At 40.3% G+C, this 13,910-nt stretch overlaps 2 protein-coding genes across 3 annotated transcripts in view; both read right to left on the bottom strand.

Annotated features, from left to right (window-relative positions):
- LOC145436463 (putative mitochondrial import inner membrane translocase subunit Tim8 A-B) overlaps positions 1-13,910 on the bottom strand; it is a 246,314-nt gene that overhangs the window by 155,994 nt on the left and 76,410 nt on the right. The window lies entirely within an intron of this gene.
- LOC145436450 (microfibril-associated glycoprotein 4-like) overlaps positions 9,510-13,910 on the bottom strand; it is a 75,717-nt gene continuing 71,316 nt past the window's right edge. Inside the window, exons 4-5 of the mRNA XM_080313797.1 lie at positions 10,869-10,965; positions 9,510-9,927 (exon numbers count right to left, since the gene is read on the bottom strand). Of these exons, the coding sequence (XP_080169923.1) occupies positions 9,627-9,927; positions 10,869-10,965 (398 nt within the window). The 3' untranslated portion in view covers positions 9,510-9,626. The remainder of the gene's footprint in view (positions 9,928-10,868; positions 10,966-13,910) is intronic.

Below are 13,910 nucleotides of genomic sequence, written 5' to 3'. Positions count from 1 at the left end.
GTATGTAGGAAATCGATCCGTCTTTTCATGCTATTTTTCGAAACTTCATCTCGGAGAAGCGCATGAGGTCGGAGGAACTCCATCCTCCATCTTTGTGATAGTGGATTTTGTGATCTCGTTCATATCAAATCGAAAAAGCGGACAACATCAGAATCCATTCGTGGGCTGCACTATATAAAATTGGGATTATAAACCAAAACGCAATATTGGTATTATATTATATAGTGAGGACATGAAGATAATATATATGCTTATTCAAAACAAATCAAACATTGCTTTGATGATATCGCACAACACGCGTCAGAAACAGTAGCGAGATTTCATAAACTGGTCGACCTCAATAACCAATTTGTTAAAACTATTGAGATGACAGTCAGTTGTCCCGATTCTTATAACAGGATTGAAATTTAATCTGTGAGCAGCGATCTGCTCATAGATTTAGGCTACTTTCCACTTTTGATTCAGTTCCAGGACACACAATGCTGACACCTGACAACATCATAACCATGTTAGCTTCTAACGCGATTCTACCATGTGTACATAAATACCCAAATCCTACGCATACCTAAGACAGGCGCGAATCGTTTTTTATAAGCACATCCCCGAAATAATTAAAACTGGAGTGGTCAATCTGAAATAACACTCGTGATTTGAATTATGTCAATCTCGTTTAGGATTTCTGTGATGTTTAAACTACGCGGGCCTTAAGATCGGGCAGTCGCGCCTGAAATTAAACATAAAAAATAATATAGGTAGTCATTTCCTTGGAACAGTGGTTATCAAACTTTTCAAGACATGACCCCCCCTTACGATGGTGATAGATTTCACGCGCCCCTCATCGCCATATCACTAAACGCAACCAGAATGCTAGCAAACCTAACGGCTAGTTTGATGACATGGAAGGTTACGACTATGGATGAGAGATTCTTAAATATTAAATTCAGACTAAACGCAGAGCAATAACTATGAATTGGAAGTCAAACGCGCGGAGCGTGAAAAAACTCTTCGGCCGAGCCCCAGCTTCGCGTCCCCCTTCAGATGCTTTCACGTTCCCAAGTGGGAAGCAACCCCCCAGTTCGAGAACCACTGCGTTAGATTCATCATGGTGATATATACTAAAAAAACTGTAATCAAGTCCCCGCATTAATTCTATTTTTAGTACGCGTTTTATCAATATTTTCAATAAGTTTTTTCAGACTCTCGCGGGCCGCACAGAACGGTGTTGCGGTCCGTACTTTGCCCACTCCTGGTCTAAGGGATACTTGGCGGACAAATAGTTCGAAAACCACATATGTAGAAAGCCTGTTTTCAAAACATATTATACTATATCACGAGTACCGTTGCTTCAAACTTGCCTGTACTTAGCCAGTCGATGAATTCCTGTATCTTTCGTGATCATGTTAATTTCCAATTCCACATTTCATGCAAATATAATATTTACAATGGCATTCAAACTTGATTGATTGTGGCACAGTTCGAATAATTCACCATGCAATTAACATGGGAAAATGCCTTTCTAGATATCTTTCCTTTTTCATATTTTAAGATTTTATAACATGGACTCTCCAATACCCTAATATGCATGAACAAAATGATGTATGAAATCAAACATGACATATATCCAATCCTGTAAAATTAAAATGTATATAAAATAATCGAAGTGTAAAACTTGTGTATAAATCAGTCACTAATACAGAGATGTAACTAAATAATTTTCTCATTACAAGCCATACACACTCCCAGTACTAATAAACATTGGTCAGAAACGAAATTTAGGAAATAGTGAAATAGCATGTCTATCCACATCAGGGGCGACCTATACCCTAGGCCCGCGAGAAGGTTTTGTGTGGCCCGCGAGGCAGTTATCGAGATTAGTTATAACATCAGGTAAAAATTGCAAGCCAACCAAAATTTGATTGGTCTTACCACAAAATTTGATGATTACTTAAAAATCAGTTCAAACGCATTGGCGTAACCAGGGGCCAGCCACATTTATCGCAAATCTTCGTAGTATATGACCAATGTAGAATGTAGAATATTTCGTAGCATAGTCATTTGACTTGAAATTTTTCTTACTACTTCACATGATTTATTGTCACTCAATTTCTTGCATTTAGTATTGGAGCGCCGTCCTGAAAGTTATAATTACGCGTACTTTAAAGAATTGAGTCCAACTAGAGTTGCATTAAATCAGGGGTGTCATACATACGGCCCGCCGGCCGCATCCGGCCTGCCATACGATTTCATCCGGCCCGTGAAGCAATTATGAGTAGATTGAAAAATTCTTATATTTTCCAGCACATTTATAACAAACGTTGAGACAATATGCAGGAAATAGTTCCATGGTAATAAGCCCATTATAATCTCAATCTCAACAAGTCTGTGAAATTGACATCCAATTTCAAGAAGTTTAAAAGTGCACACTAAGTTCAGAGTTTTATATAAATATGGAGCAAAAAGTAGATATTCACAGAAGCGAAAACGAATCGTTATATGCAGTTTGCATGGACAATATATTAGTTGCGCAAATATATAATTGAAATATATATGGTCATTATGGTCGCACTGCTGTGTCACTAGACCCAATAGTTTTCCAAATATGAGCGGTATAACATTAACAAACTAAATTCCAACGTCCCCGTTTCCAATTAAATATTTTGTATTCCTCACAACTAGGGATGGTGCGAACCTCTGAAAGGTTCAGGTTCATGTGAACGCGAACCTCTTTGAGAGGCTCTGTGTGAACGACAACGTGAACGTCTTGACATCAGGTGACGTCATATTGCTAATTCCAACCATATTTTTCAGTGAGGTGATAGCCTATATTAATGTACCGTAGCCTACAGTGTACACCAGAGTTAGATCAATTGTAATTTGTAACTGAGCTGAATGTAATTAATAACATTTTTTCATGTAATTGTAATTGTCATGAAGCATTTCTACTTTGTGTAATTGTAATTGTAATTGTAATTTGATAAAATTTTTGCTCAATTACAATATCAATTACATTATTATGGAAACCTGACAATAAAGTAATCAATTAATCAATCATTTATTCATCACACCAGTGAAAATCCGGTACGGACCAGGATGACGACGAGGGCCCGTAAGGCCTTAAGGCCTTAGCACACAGGCGCCACCTGTAATAGTTGGCCTATTTATATCGGTTTTCTATGCGTGCTGCGTAATAACTAGATAATTCAGTCATGCTAAACTGTTTCCCATACTTCAGTAGCAACAGAAAACTTTGTGAATTACAATATAGGCTAAACCAGTGGTTCTAAAACTGGGGGCGTGCCCCCCTTGGGCGGCGTGAAAGCATCTGAAGGGGGGCGCGAAGATCCGGTAAACTGAAATTTTTTCTGTGCTTGGCGCGATTCACCTCCATTTCATAGTTATTGCTCTGTGTATAGTCCGAATTTCGTATTGGAGAATTCCCTCAACTACAGCCATAACCTTCCATACCGTCAAACTGGATGTAAGGATTACTAAGATTCTGGTTTCATTGTGTGATATGACGATAAGGGAGGCACGAAATATTTCACTCTCATAAGGGGGGCGTGTCTAAAAAAGTTAGAGAACCAGTGGGCTATACTAAATCTTAATATTTCAAAAATGGATGTACAGCAAATAAACTCTTCTGAAACCTGTGCTGAACCATTTCCTACACCACGGTCAGAGTTTTTTTTAAATCTCTGGCCAGTACCGAGGCTTGCTGCAACAATTGCAAAAAGAAATTAAAGTTTCCAACCAAGGCTTCATAAAACTTGATCACGCATTTGTAGAGATGTTATCCCAATCTTACCTCCAATCTTGGTCAAATTTACTGGGGCCTGAAACTTTTCGCACCCCAATGTTCACTAAATGCAATCTAACAGTTTCCGAGGAAGGGACAATGTAAATGCGAACCAAAATGTTGTAATTCGTAGTTATCGGAAGGTTCTTTCTTTTTGCATTTATTTTAATTTTACACACTTTATCGGTATCATCCTTTTCGCGGACGCCTTACCAATTACATTTCATTAACCTCTCTCAGCTCTGAGTAGCCCAATCGTTTGATTACATTTCATAGACTTTCCTGTAGCCTATTCGCTGTTAGTCGCTCAAACTTTTGGTTGGTAACAGTCGCTTGAAACATTTTTCTGTGTTCTGCGTTCGAGTTTTTTTGTAGGGGAGATGTGGTACCGATGGATCAAAAATTGGAAAATGTTCGCTGGTCCCAAAATGTTCAGCCGAAAACAGCAGATCTTTTGCTGGCTCAGCACTTTGATACAAGCTCTACCTATCGCGCACATATACATGAATATCCGTCTTTTCAAAAAATATTTATGGACGTTTAAAATTTGTTGCTCGAACGTGTCATCGGTCCCCACCCGGTGGGTCCAATGGGACACGACCCGAGGACCTATGACACATATACCCTAAAAAACTCAGATGTGATGACTTTTCTTGCTCAGTATTATAACTAAGTATTATAGCTACAGCAAGCCAAAGAAGAATTTCGGGTCGCAACCGTCAAAAAAATAGATTAAATATTGACTGAAAGGTTGTCATAAAATCACGTTTCGATATAGGCTCAGACTTATAAATTTGAGGGTACATACATATTGCCCGAAAATCGACAGTGTGACTTCCAAAGACCTCGTTATAGCGATAAAACATCATATTCAATTATTACATAAAGATTTTCTGTACGTAGTCATGTTTCATTTGTTTCATGATTAGTATGCTTGATTAGTTTGCTTGATTTGGCTATTGTATCATCGGTCCCCACCCTACTAATTTTGTACTTGAATCGAAAAAAATTCCACTCAAGGAAAGTACTGAAAAAAATAGGTTCCATTATATAGCCTGATACAAGCCCTAGACTTCACAATAAAAATGATTGCTGCTTTGTTCGTGTTGAAGGTTACAAAGAAAAATGTATATGTCGATCTAAATTTAGTTTACACCCCCCAAAACAAAAAACATCTGTGAGAGACCCCATAGTTCGCGCACGTCGAATTCTTTTGTATGTGAGGAAAGATGTTGCCAGCATGCAATTGTAGAAAAGTTCACGGAGTGTAATCATGGAATTATCATAGAGAATTTTCAAAGTATTTTCGGTCCCAGTGATCCATCGGTACCACATCTCCCCTAATTAAAGGGTATTCTACGTATCATGAATGAAACATGAATAGCTTGAGATTGTTGCTAATTCCGTCGCTACGGTTGTCTAAGAACACCTCTCTACCGAATCAATTACATATTTAACAGTCATTGTAATTGTAATGGTAATTTGATATTTTTATCATTGAGTAATTGTAATTGTAATGTAATTGAAACATGCAAGGGATTAATTGTAATTATGATGGTAATTGAACTAAATTATTGTAATTGATCCAACTCTGGTGCACACCATACCTATAGCGACGACTCGGGCCACATAATGTTACAATGCTTGACGCTTTAAATGTCGCCAAATGTATCAACTGGGGCAATCAAATGATATAATAATCCCATAAAATCAACAGCTTCCGTCGCTTTGCCAAAAATTTTGACGAGGAGTTGCGAGGGAATATAAGATAACGGCCAGACCGGACGATGTATTCGGCATCTGAGTATTGCTACGTTGATACTGAGCGAGTGTAAAGTGGGTTTCTATACATACTACCGATTACCCCATTAACAAGTTATATAGCAGCAGCCAACACCCCGATCGCACGGATGTGGTTTTTATGAAACTATGAACATATGAAGTCAAGATTGATCCCGTACGCCTGCAAGATTTTTTACATCAGACAGAGATATCAATTTCATTGATTGGTTGAATGAGCATCATTCGCTGACTACATGTATTTCGCTCTTGATGTTGTGTGATTGCGGGTCAAGCTCACAGCAGAGAGTCACTAAATATTCACAAACGGGAAGCTGGATATCTCGAGCAAACTTTTGTAATAAAGCAAGTAAAATATTTGGAATTCTCACGGTGCATGCTCGTTTAGTGTAGTTTTTTTTATGCTGTCAGCGACAAACATAGAGTGGCCAGCAGTTGAAATGCAATAAATTTCAACCAAAGATGTACTATTATGAAGTGAAAATTGTAATATATGAATAAGGTTCACAGTGCAGAAACTACCAAGGTTCATTTGTGAACGTGAACTTATAAATTTCCGTGGTTCACACACAGAACGCTAACGAGAGCCTCACGTTCACACCATCCCTACTCACAACGTATATGCAGAGACAACGTCAGCTTTCGGCTAAATCAAAGGGAGCAAAGAATATGACAACTTATATCGTCGTTACCACCACTGTTTTAGCGGTTCTGAACTGTATTCAACTGGACAACCATCGTAATTTGCCAATTCCATTGTTCGCGACTTGCGACTTGCTTCTTATTGAACACCCTATGATCCGTGTATTATCTATTTCTGTTATATATGCTTTTGAGGTATTCAGGTGAAAAGCAAGAGCACGTGGTAACATTTTGGAATCAGTTGAATGGTACGGCCCGCGAGCGATTTGGAGGCTTGAATCATGTCCGCGACGCAATTTGAGTTTGACACCCCTGCATTAGATCGAATGGTTGTTTAAAACTCAAACAAAAACCTTTTAATTTTTTTTCAAGTTGTAAATCATGCCATAATTGTGTAAATACTTTCTAAAAAAACATGTTATATGATCCTAAAGACTCCAAACATTGTTGTGCTGCGCGCTAAATCCTCAATACAGTACGATTTGTTGCGGTGGTGCAGTGTACTTCGATAGGAAGTTGATAACTGCCTCTACGTCTCATGAGAGTCGGATGAAAAAATCAAGGTAGCCTACGTATAATTTGACATTATGAATATTGTAAACGACTGTCATGCGCGAAAGCATAAGTAGGCCGCACGCAAACCATAACCGTGACGGCACACACGGGCACAGGCAATCTGCGAGGCACGTGTTCTCAGAACCCGCATATTGAGGTCGGCGCGCTCGCGCTTCAGTCGTAAGATAGACAATTGGCTCCATTTCACTTCATTTATTCTTTCTATTTCTTGTTTAACCGCAGTATCATTTGAACCTGGTAAATCTACAAGTTTCTGACCACTATTACTACTATTTGGCTGTTCTGTGCTATAAAGAAAGCTCCTTGGATCTGCGTGTGTGATCAGGATTGCAAGAGTATACTCAGAGCGGTCATTAGTCAGTGACTAGAGCAAAGGTTCTCAACCTTTTTGTATTCGCGGACCCCTTTCGGACCGTCACGGACCTCGCGGACCCCCAATAAATTTTAGTTCAAATTTAGCTTAAATATCGGATAACTGTAGGCTTAGTGATAAACAGCAACAAAATGACTTTTCTTGAAAATAATATCATATATTTCATTGGGGATGGTGTGATCGTGAGGGTCACGTTCTCATTCTGTGTCAACGAAGAACAACTACCATATGATCAGGACTGAATACAAGAAAACGCATTGCTCTATCAAGTATGCCGGACCTCAATTGTGGAACAGCATCTCGCCGACTATCCGACAGTCGTCGAGCATGTCCGCATTCAAGTCGAAATACAAGCAATTTCTTCTGAATCAATACTAGCCAGTCTTCAGGATTACCGGACCACGACCTAACATCGACCTCGCCCTCCGCCACATGCCACCCCAATTTGTCGCTTGCGTCATATATTCTCTGCATTACTTTTCATTCAGTGTACATGCCTCTTATTTACTTCGCCTAGGCTAAGGTGGGTGTTTGATCTTAATGGCTACTCCAAGTTGTTTCGACACCTTCTTATCTTTTCATTGTATCGCAGTCATGTGATGTTTTGAAACCATGAAAATATTAATAAACCTGACTGACTGACTGACTGACTGACTGACTGACTGACTGACTGACTGACTGACTGACTGACTGTGGGTGGATCTCTTAAATTTAGAGGTTCACGTTCGCAAACGAACCTTGGTGGGTTCTGCACTCCAAACCCTTTTTATATATTACGTTTTTTCACATCTTCATAACATCTTTGGTTAAAATTCCCTGCATTTCAGCTTCGGACCACTCTATATGCATGGCGCTGGCAGCATAAAAAAATTAAACACTAAACGAGCATGCACCTTGCCAATCTTAAAAACTTTACTTGCTTTGTTACAAACGTTCGCTCAAAATAATCAGTTTTCCGTTAGTGAGTATTTAGTGACTTGGACTTAGACTGTGATCTTTACCCGCAATCACACAAGATCAAGAACGCGAAATACACCACATGTAGATAGTCAGCGAATGATGCTCATTACACCAATCAATGAAATTGATACATCGTCGTCTAACGTAAACAATCTACCAGGAGTATTGGATCCCTCTTGATTTGATATGTTTATTGTATCATAAAAACCAAATCCGTGCGATTGGGGTGTTGGCTACTGTATAATGATGTAGCAATAGTCATCATCATCATCATCAGTCAGACGCCAAATACATTGTCCGGTCTGGCCTAGGCCGTTAAGGCGTAAACCGGGGCCTGCGATACGTAGGCCCCGCGCAAACAGGCTCGTAACAGCACTTCGTCTGCCCCCTCCTTCAAACGTTGGTCTTGGGCCCCCATATGGTGATAAACCGTACTTCCGGGGGGCGTCATAGATTCAAGTTCACGTCCACGCAGAATCTTTCTAAAAGGTTCTCGTTTACACGAACCTTGACCTTTCAGGGTTCGCACCATCCCTTTATTCATGTAAAAATTTTGTTGACTTCTATTATTTCAAAGCGAAATCTGCAACTGCATTTCTTGAAATACGTGGTCGTTTCTCGAAAATCCGCTCCTTCGATTTGATATGAACTAGTGCCGAAAATACAATTCCACAAATATAGGTGGTGGTGAATGTAAAATTAACGCGTAACGCTTCCGACGACACAGTTGGGTATGATCGCTACAAATGTGGCACCAAAATTGACAAACTAATTTATTTAATGAACATATAACGTCAAGGCTGGTCATTTCTATCCAGCAGCTTCTCTTGAAGTTATTATGGAAAAATGGTCATGTATATCACAGGAGAAAATGGGTTTTTGTAGACATTATTAAGTCATCGTGAATTGACTTTACTCATCCAAATTTTTTTCCACAATCGCCAACAAACATGTCTAAACAGCAAAATGTTTGTATCAGTATAGGCTATTGACAATTTAGCAATTTAAATGACTCTGCATAGTAGGATATTTCATCTCAGATGGTTATTCTGTTGATGTGAGCTCTGGAGTTTACCAGTAATAAAGTGAATCTGCCTCGTGATTTTCCGTATAAAAAAATACAAATTAGGTTATCAACTATTTTGAGGCTTCGCGGACCCCCTGAAAATGCTTCACGGACCCCCAGGGGTCCGCGGACCCCCGGTTGAGAACCGCTGGACTAGTGCGTACAACAGGAGCTGTAAGCTGTAGCGTCGACTCCAATCATGCAAGCACTATACCAGCGTGTCTTGCAACAAGCCGTTGCAGCGACCGCTACAAATATATTTTTGAGAGAATAACATAATACACAGAACCAATTTTTTACTAGTGCTACAACATTCCAAATAGCTCTGTGGCCTCAAATGCTCCTGTCGGGGAACACTCCGTTTGAGACATGCTCATTTCGAAGTGTGACGTCACAGACCTACAAAATCCATTTCACGCTCTCTTCCGCAACTTCATCTCCGAGAATCGCAGATCGTAATACCCCCACCAAAAACCCTTGCTGTCTGTTCTGTTGAAGTTTCCGTTCAGATTGGTGGAGTCGCAACTGCGGAACCACCCGCCTGCTTCGAGGTCAGAAGCGCAATGTGTCCATGACGCAACATCGTTGTCCGCGTCTTTCGTCGAGAATTGGGAAAAGTTGTTACCGGAGAAATCATCCTCATCGGTTGCATTCCCAGAGTCTCCGGATACGTGCAATCTGTACTTGTCGGAGCCAGGGCCGATGCGGAAGTCGCTGAAGTTTTTAATTATATCGGAACTGCCCGAGTATCGTGAACTGTGAACTGTGAACTGTGAACTGTGAACTGTGAACTGTGGACTGTGGACTGTGGACTGTGGACTGTGGACTGTGGACTGTGGACTGTGAACTGTGGACTGTGAACTGTGAACTGTGGATTTGGTGTTATCATGACGTCACGAATCTCCAGTTTTACTAGATACGCCATGAAATGAAATTGTGGAGTTTTCTGAAATTTTGCTCAAATTTGAGTTTTAGTCTCAAGCGGAGTTATTGGAGTGAAAAGTTTTGGATTTGAAAAAAAAAGCATTTTCGGTTGGAAATGAATTCATTGATTACTTGAGAGTTACCGCAATCACTAGTTTTCAACCTAAAAGTATTTCTCAATGGCATCGCTGCGTATAGATAGAATGCGACACTTGCGAATTGTCGAAGACTATATTATCTGGTTATGACCACTTCACATCATACATTGATAGCTCTGGTATGCGACATGCGTCGTGAATCGCCAACTATATATCTCTCGCCCGCGTCTTCGTGTGATTGTGCGTTTGGGTGGACGATAAGCAAATAACTGTCATTTTAGCAGACAAGAGAAAATATCACCGTCGCATTATTCGGTGGAAACACTCAGCGTACATCTAATTACGAATGGGCAATTATGCTTCGAAATATTAGGACCAGAAATTTGCATTCGAAAAGGAGGGGCATTAAATCATGGAAGGAGCATGTTTGTGCATACAAACTTCTCCCTGCCGACGCCACTGCCGATAAACACGTTTTGATTAGAGATGGACTTTATTTTATAGGCTTTTTATCAGTAATATTCATCACTATAAATCGAAACCTAACGTCTACGAACTCGCGGACCAGCTGCAGCCGACCACTGATTTATGACTTGTACCGAAATGCCAATACCTAATACAATTCATATTCACCTGTATTTAGCAACCCAATAAACCCCATTTTTCATGATCATTTTGATTTTCATCTCCATATTCCCGTCTTTTGTAATTTGATGCCTTGCTTCTAGACCTGGATGAAAGTATAGTTCATCACAAATTAACAAGTGTAGAAATTCTTGACGTGGATGCAACGAAAATATGGTGAAGCAATATTTCAATAGTGCCCACTGCTCTCTCTAAACTCACTCTCACTGTCAATTTACTTCACCATAGATCTGCCAGATCACGTACAATGGATATGGCCAGTCGCGGCTCGACCTATAGGGCATCTGGGGCATTGGCCCACCTAAAACTCTGTGTTATAACGTACAGCAAACAATATACATCGAAATTACGGCAAACATCGCATTATCCTCTACGTCAGGGGTCGGCAACCTTTTGCTAGTCGCGGGCCAAATTTTGGGTGCACAAATTTTTGGCGGGCCGGAATTTTTCTTAGTACTATATTTTACGCTCACTTCGGTATATATTATCCTACATTGCTGCAATCTCAATCATACCAATCAGAAGACATATGTATTTACACTTCAACAACACAGAGTAAATGTAACAATTGACGCAGCTTGCTTTGTGAATGGTTTTCAACTTCTGGTAACAAGTCAGATGAAACAAGAATCAGACCCTATTCAAAATGGACGTCCGAAATACGTGATCTCAGCTTGCTCTTCGTGAATTTCATTGTTCAAAACTATTGTTCACATGCGTACGTGCTTCCAAAAATCGATGCAATTTCTTTTGCATTGTTGGTCAAGCTGGGATAAAGACCAATTTCAAGAACGTACTCTTTGCCAAAGTCATGCAGCGATATGCTCTTTGTATGAAATTTTGTCATTCAATTCAACTGCATCGCATTTCAGAAAGGCCTATTTGAAATTTTCTGGCAATGGTATAGGCGTCCACATTAAACGGAGTACTGAATAGTCAGAATTCATTTTGTAGAGAAGGAATGTCGGAAAAGCGGGTGAATATTCAGTAGTTAAATTTCGTATCACAGTTACAAATGTAGTGTTGGTACTAGGTTTTCTCTCCCCTAGTATAGGAAAGTGAGCATGATTTTCTTCGTACTGCTGACACATGCGCCTCAACATATCTTACGTATTTAGTTGTTTCCCCCTGAAGTTGCAAATTCAATTTGTTCTGATGTGACGCTAAATGTGCCAGGAAAGCAAGATGAGATACCCATTTTCGATTACAAGATTATGAGTCGGCGATATTTGTGTTTTCGAGGAAAGTTGCTATTTCATTTCTCCATTCGTACACTCGTGTAAGAATAGCTGCTCGACTTAATGCGCGATCATGACAGATATAGGCCTACAGGACATCGCCATATTGATTCTCTGCTTCTAGTAATATCTGGCGTAACTGATTCAGTTAATGAGACAAAAATCATATTAACAGTTTTCACCATTGTGGCCAAAACACTATTCAGGTTTGTTGTCTTGGCACAAAATGGCTTCTGGAGAATTAAACTATAGATAGGCTAACTAACATACGGAGGCTAGTTATCTATGATTGAACAGTTTGAGATTCTGTCATTGCGTCTGAGATGTCCCAAGCGTTTTTGAAGCACAGGAAGGACACCTTTATTGTCACACCCCGTTAGAGTGGTAAATCCTTTAACAAAGTATGGAACACCTTCGTTTGCGAGATACACCCGATTGATGAGCACTGATGGCAGTCTAGTCCAGTGCTCTTCAACCGGGGTTTTCGTACACCCTAGGGTGTACCAAAATTTTAAAAGGGTGTACCACTCACATGGGGTGTACAGGGGTGTACCAGATCCAAATTAAAATGGACCGATGACTATATATCTATCACAATAAACAGGCAATTGTATGCTTCAGAACATCAATATGTTGACCGGGCGTGCATTATCGTAAAATATGTTCATATCAGCTGTACGAGCTTGTAAGCTATATTCCTTTCGGTGTATCATAAGCATAAGTTTGTGCACATCACTCAAATGTTGGTATAGACTTGATTTCTTTTGGAGTAGAAAAGGATTGAGATGACATGTGTTCCGCTTGCAATATCCGTCTATAATGATGCTTGAGGAAACCACTGCGACGGTTCAGAAATTTTGGATTGGTACTTTCTGTGAGCTCCTTATAAATAACGCAGTATACATCATTACAGTGGCGTAGCCAGGGTGTCTCGAGGGGATCTAGTTTGAGAACCACTGTGCTAGCTGGTGGTCCGTATCCTCGAGATCTGATTAGTATTTAGCATTTCAAATACGTTGCAGCATTGTTCATCCGTATTTCAACAGGCCAGCACCTGCAGACATACGGTCGCATGCAGCCGTTAGTAGTAGTATAGATCGGTCGTGAGGTGCGTGGGGCGCTTATGGGTGCGGCGGTGATTCGCCTGGAAACTCGTGGTGGTGACTCGCCTTTTTAGACCCCCTCTCGGCGGTGATTAGCCATGTGTTCTTATGGGTGCGGTCATGATTCGCCTTTTCAGGTATAGCTCGTGGCGGTGATTCGCCGTGAAAACTCGTGGTGGTGATTCGCCTTTTTTGATATAGGCTGTGGTGGTGATTCGCCTGTCATGTATTCATACGTAGTCTCTGGTGACTCGCTATGTGTTCTTATGGGTGCGGCCGTGAATCGCCCTTTCGGGTATAGGCATCTCTCGCACGGTGTTGAATATGTATCAAGTTAATAGTCACGTGATTGGTCCTCAGTTGATGTGTATATCCCAAATTATTATATATCACCGATTTGAGGTAATCCCATCGTTTACGGTGAGTGCGACAATGATATATCATTATTCTTATGGATGCGGTGGTGATTCGTACTTCCGGGTATAGACTGCGTCGGCAAGTCGTACTTTCAGCGAAAAAGGTGTGAAATAGTTTGCTGAATCTAGGAATCACTTGCAAGGTTATATTTTGGTAATTAGTTTACCAGAGAGCCGGCGCAGACGGCGGTTCGAATACCAAAAATAACCACGCTCACAAACTAACACTTTAAAAAGGTGTGAAATAGGTTACAAATCCCGCGATCGCTCACA

Source organism: Botryllus schlosseri, chromosome 3 (assembly GCF_051294905.1).
Source record: "Botryllus schlosseri isolate E-star chromosome 3, Bs_hap1, whole genome shotgun sequence".
Classification (NCBI taxonomy): domain Eukaryota; kingdom Metazoa; phylum Chordata; class Ascidiacea; order Stolidobranchia; family Styelidae; genus Botryllus; species Botryllus schlosseri.
Note: the sequence above shows the minus strand (reverse complement) of the source record. Positions and strands in the feature narration are given on the sequence as shown.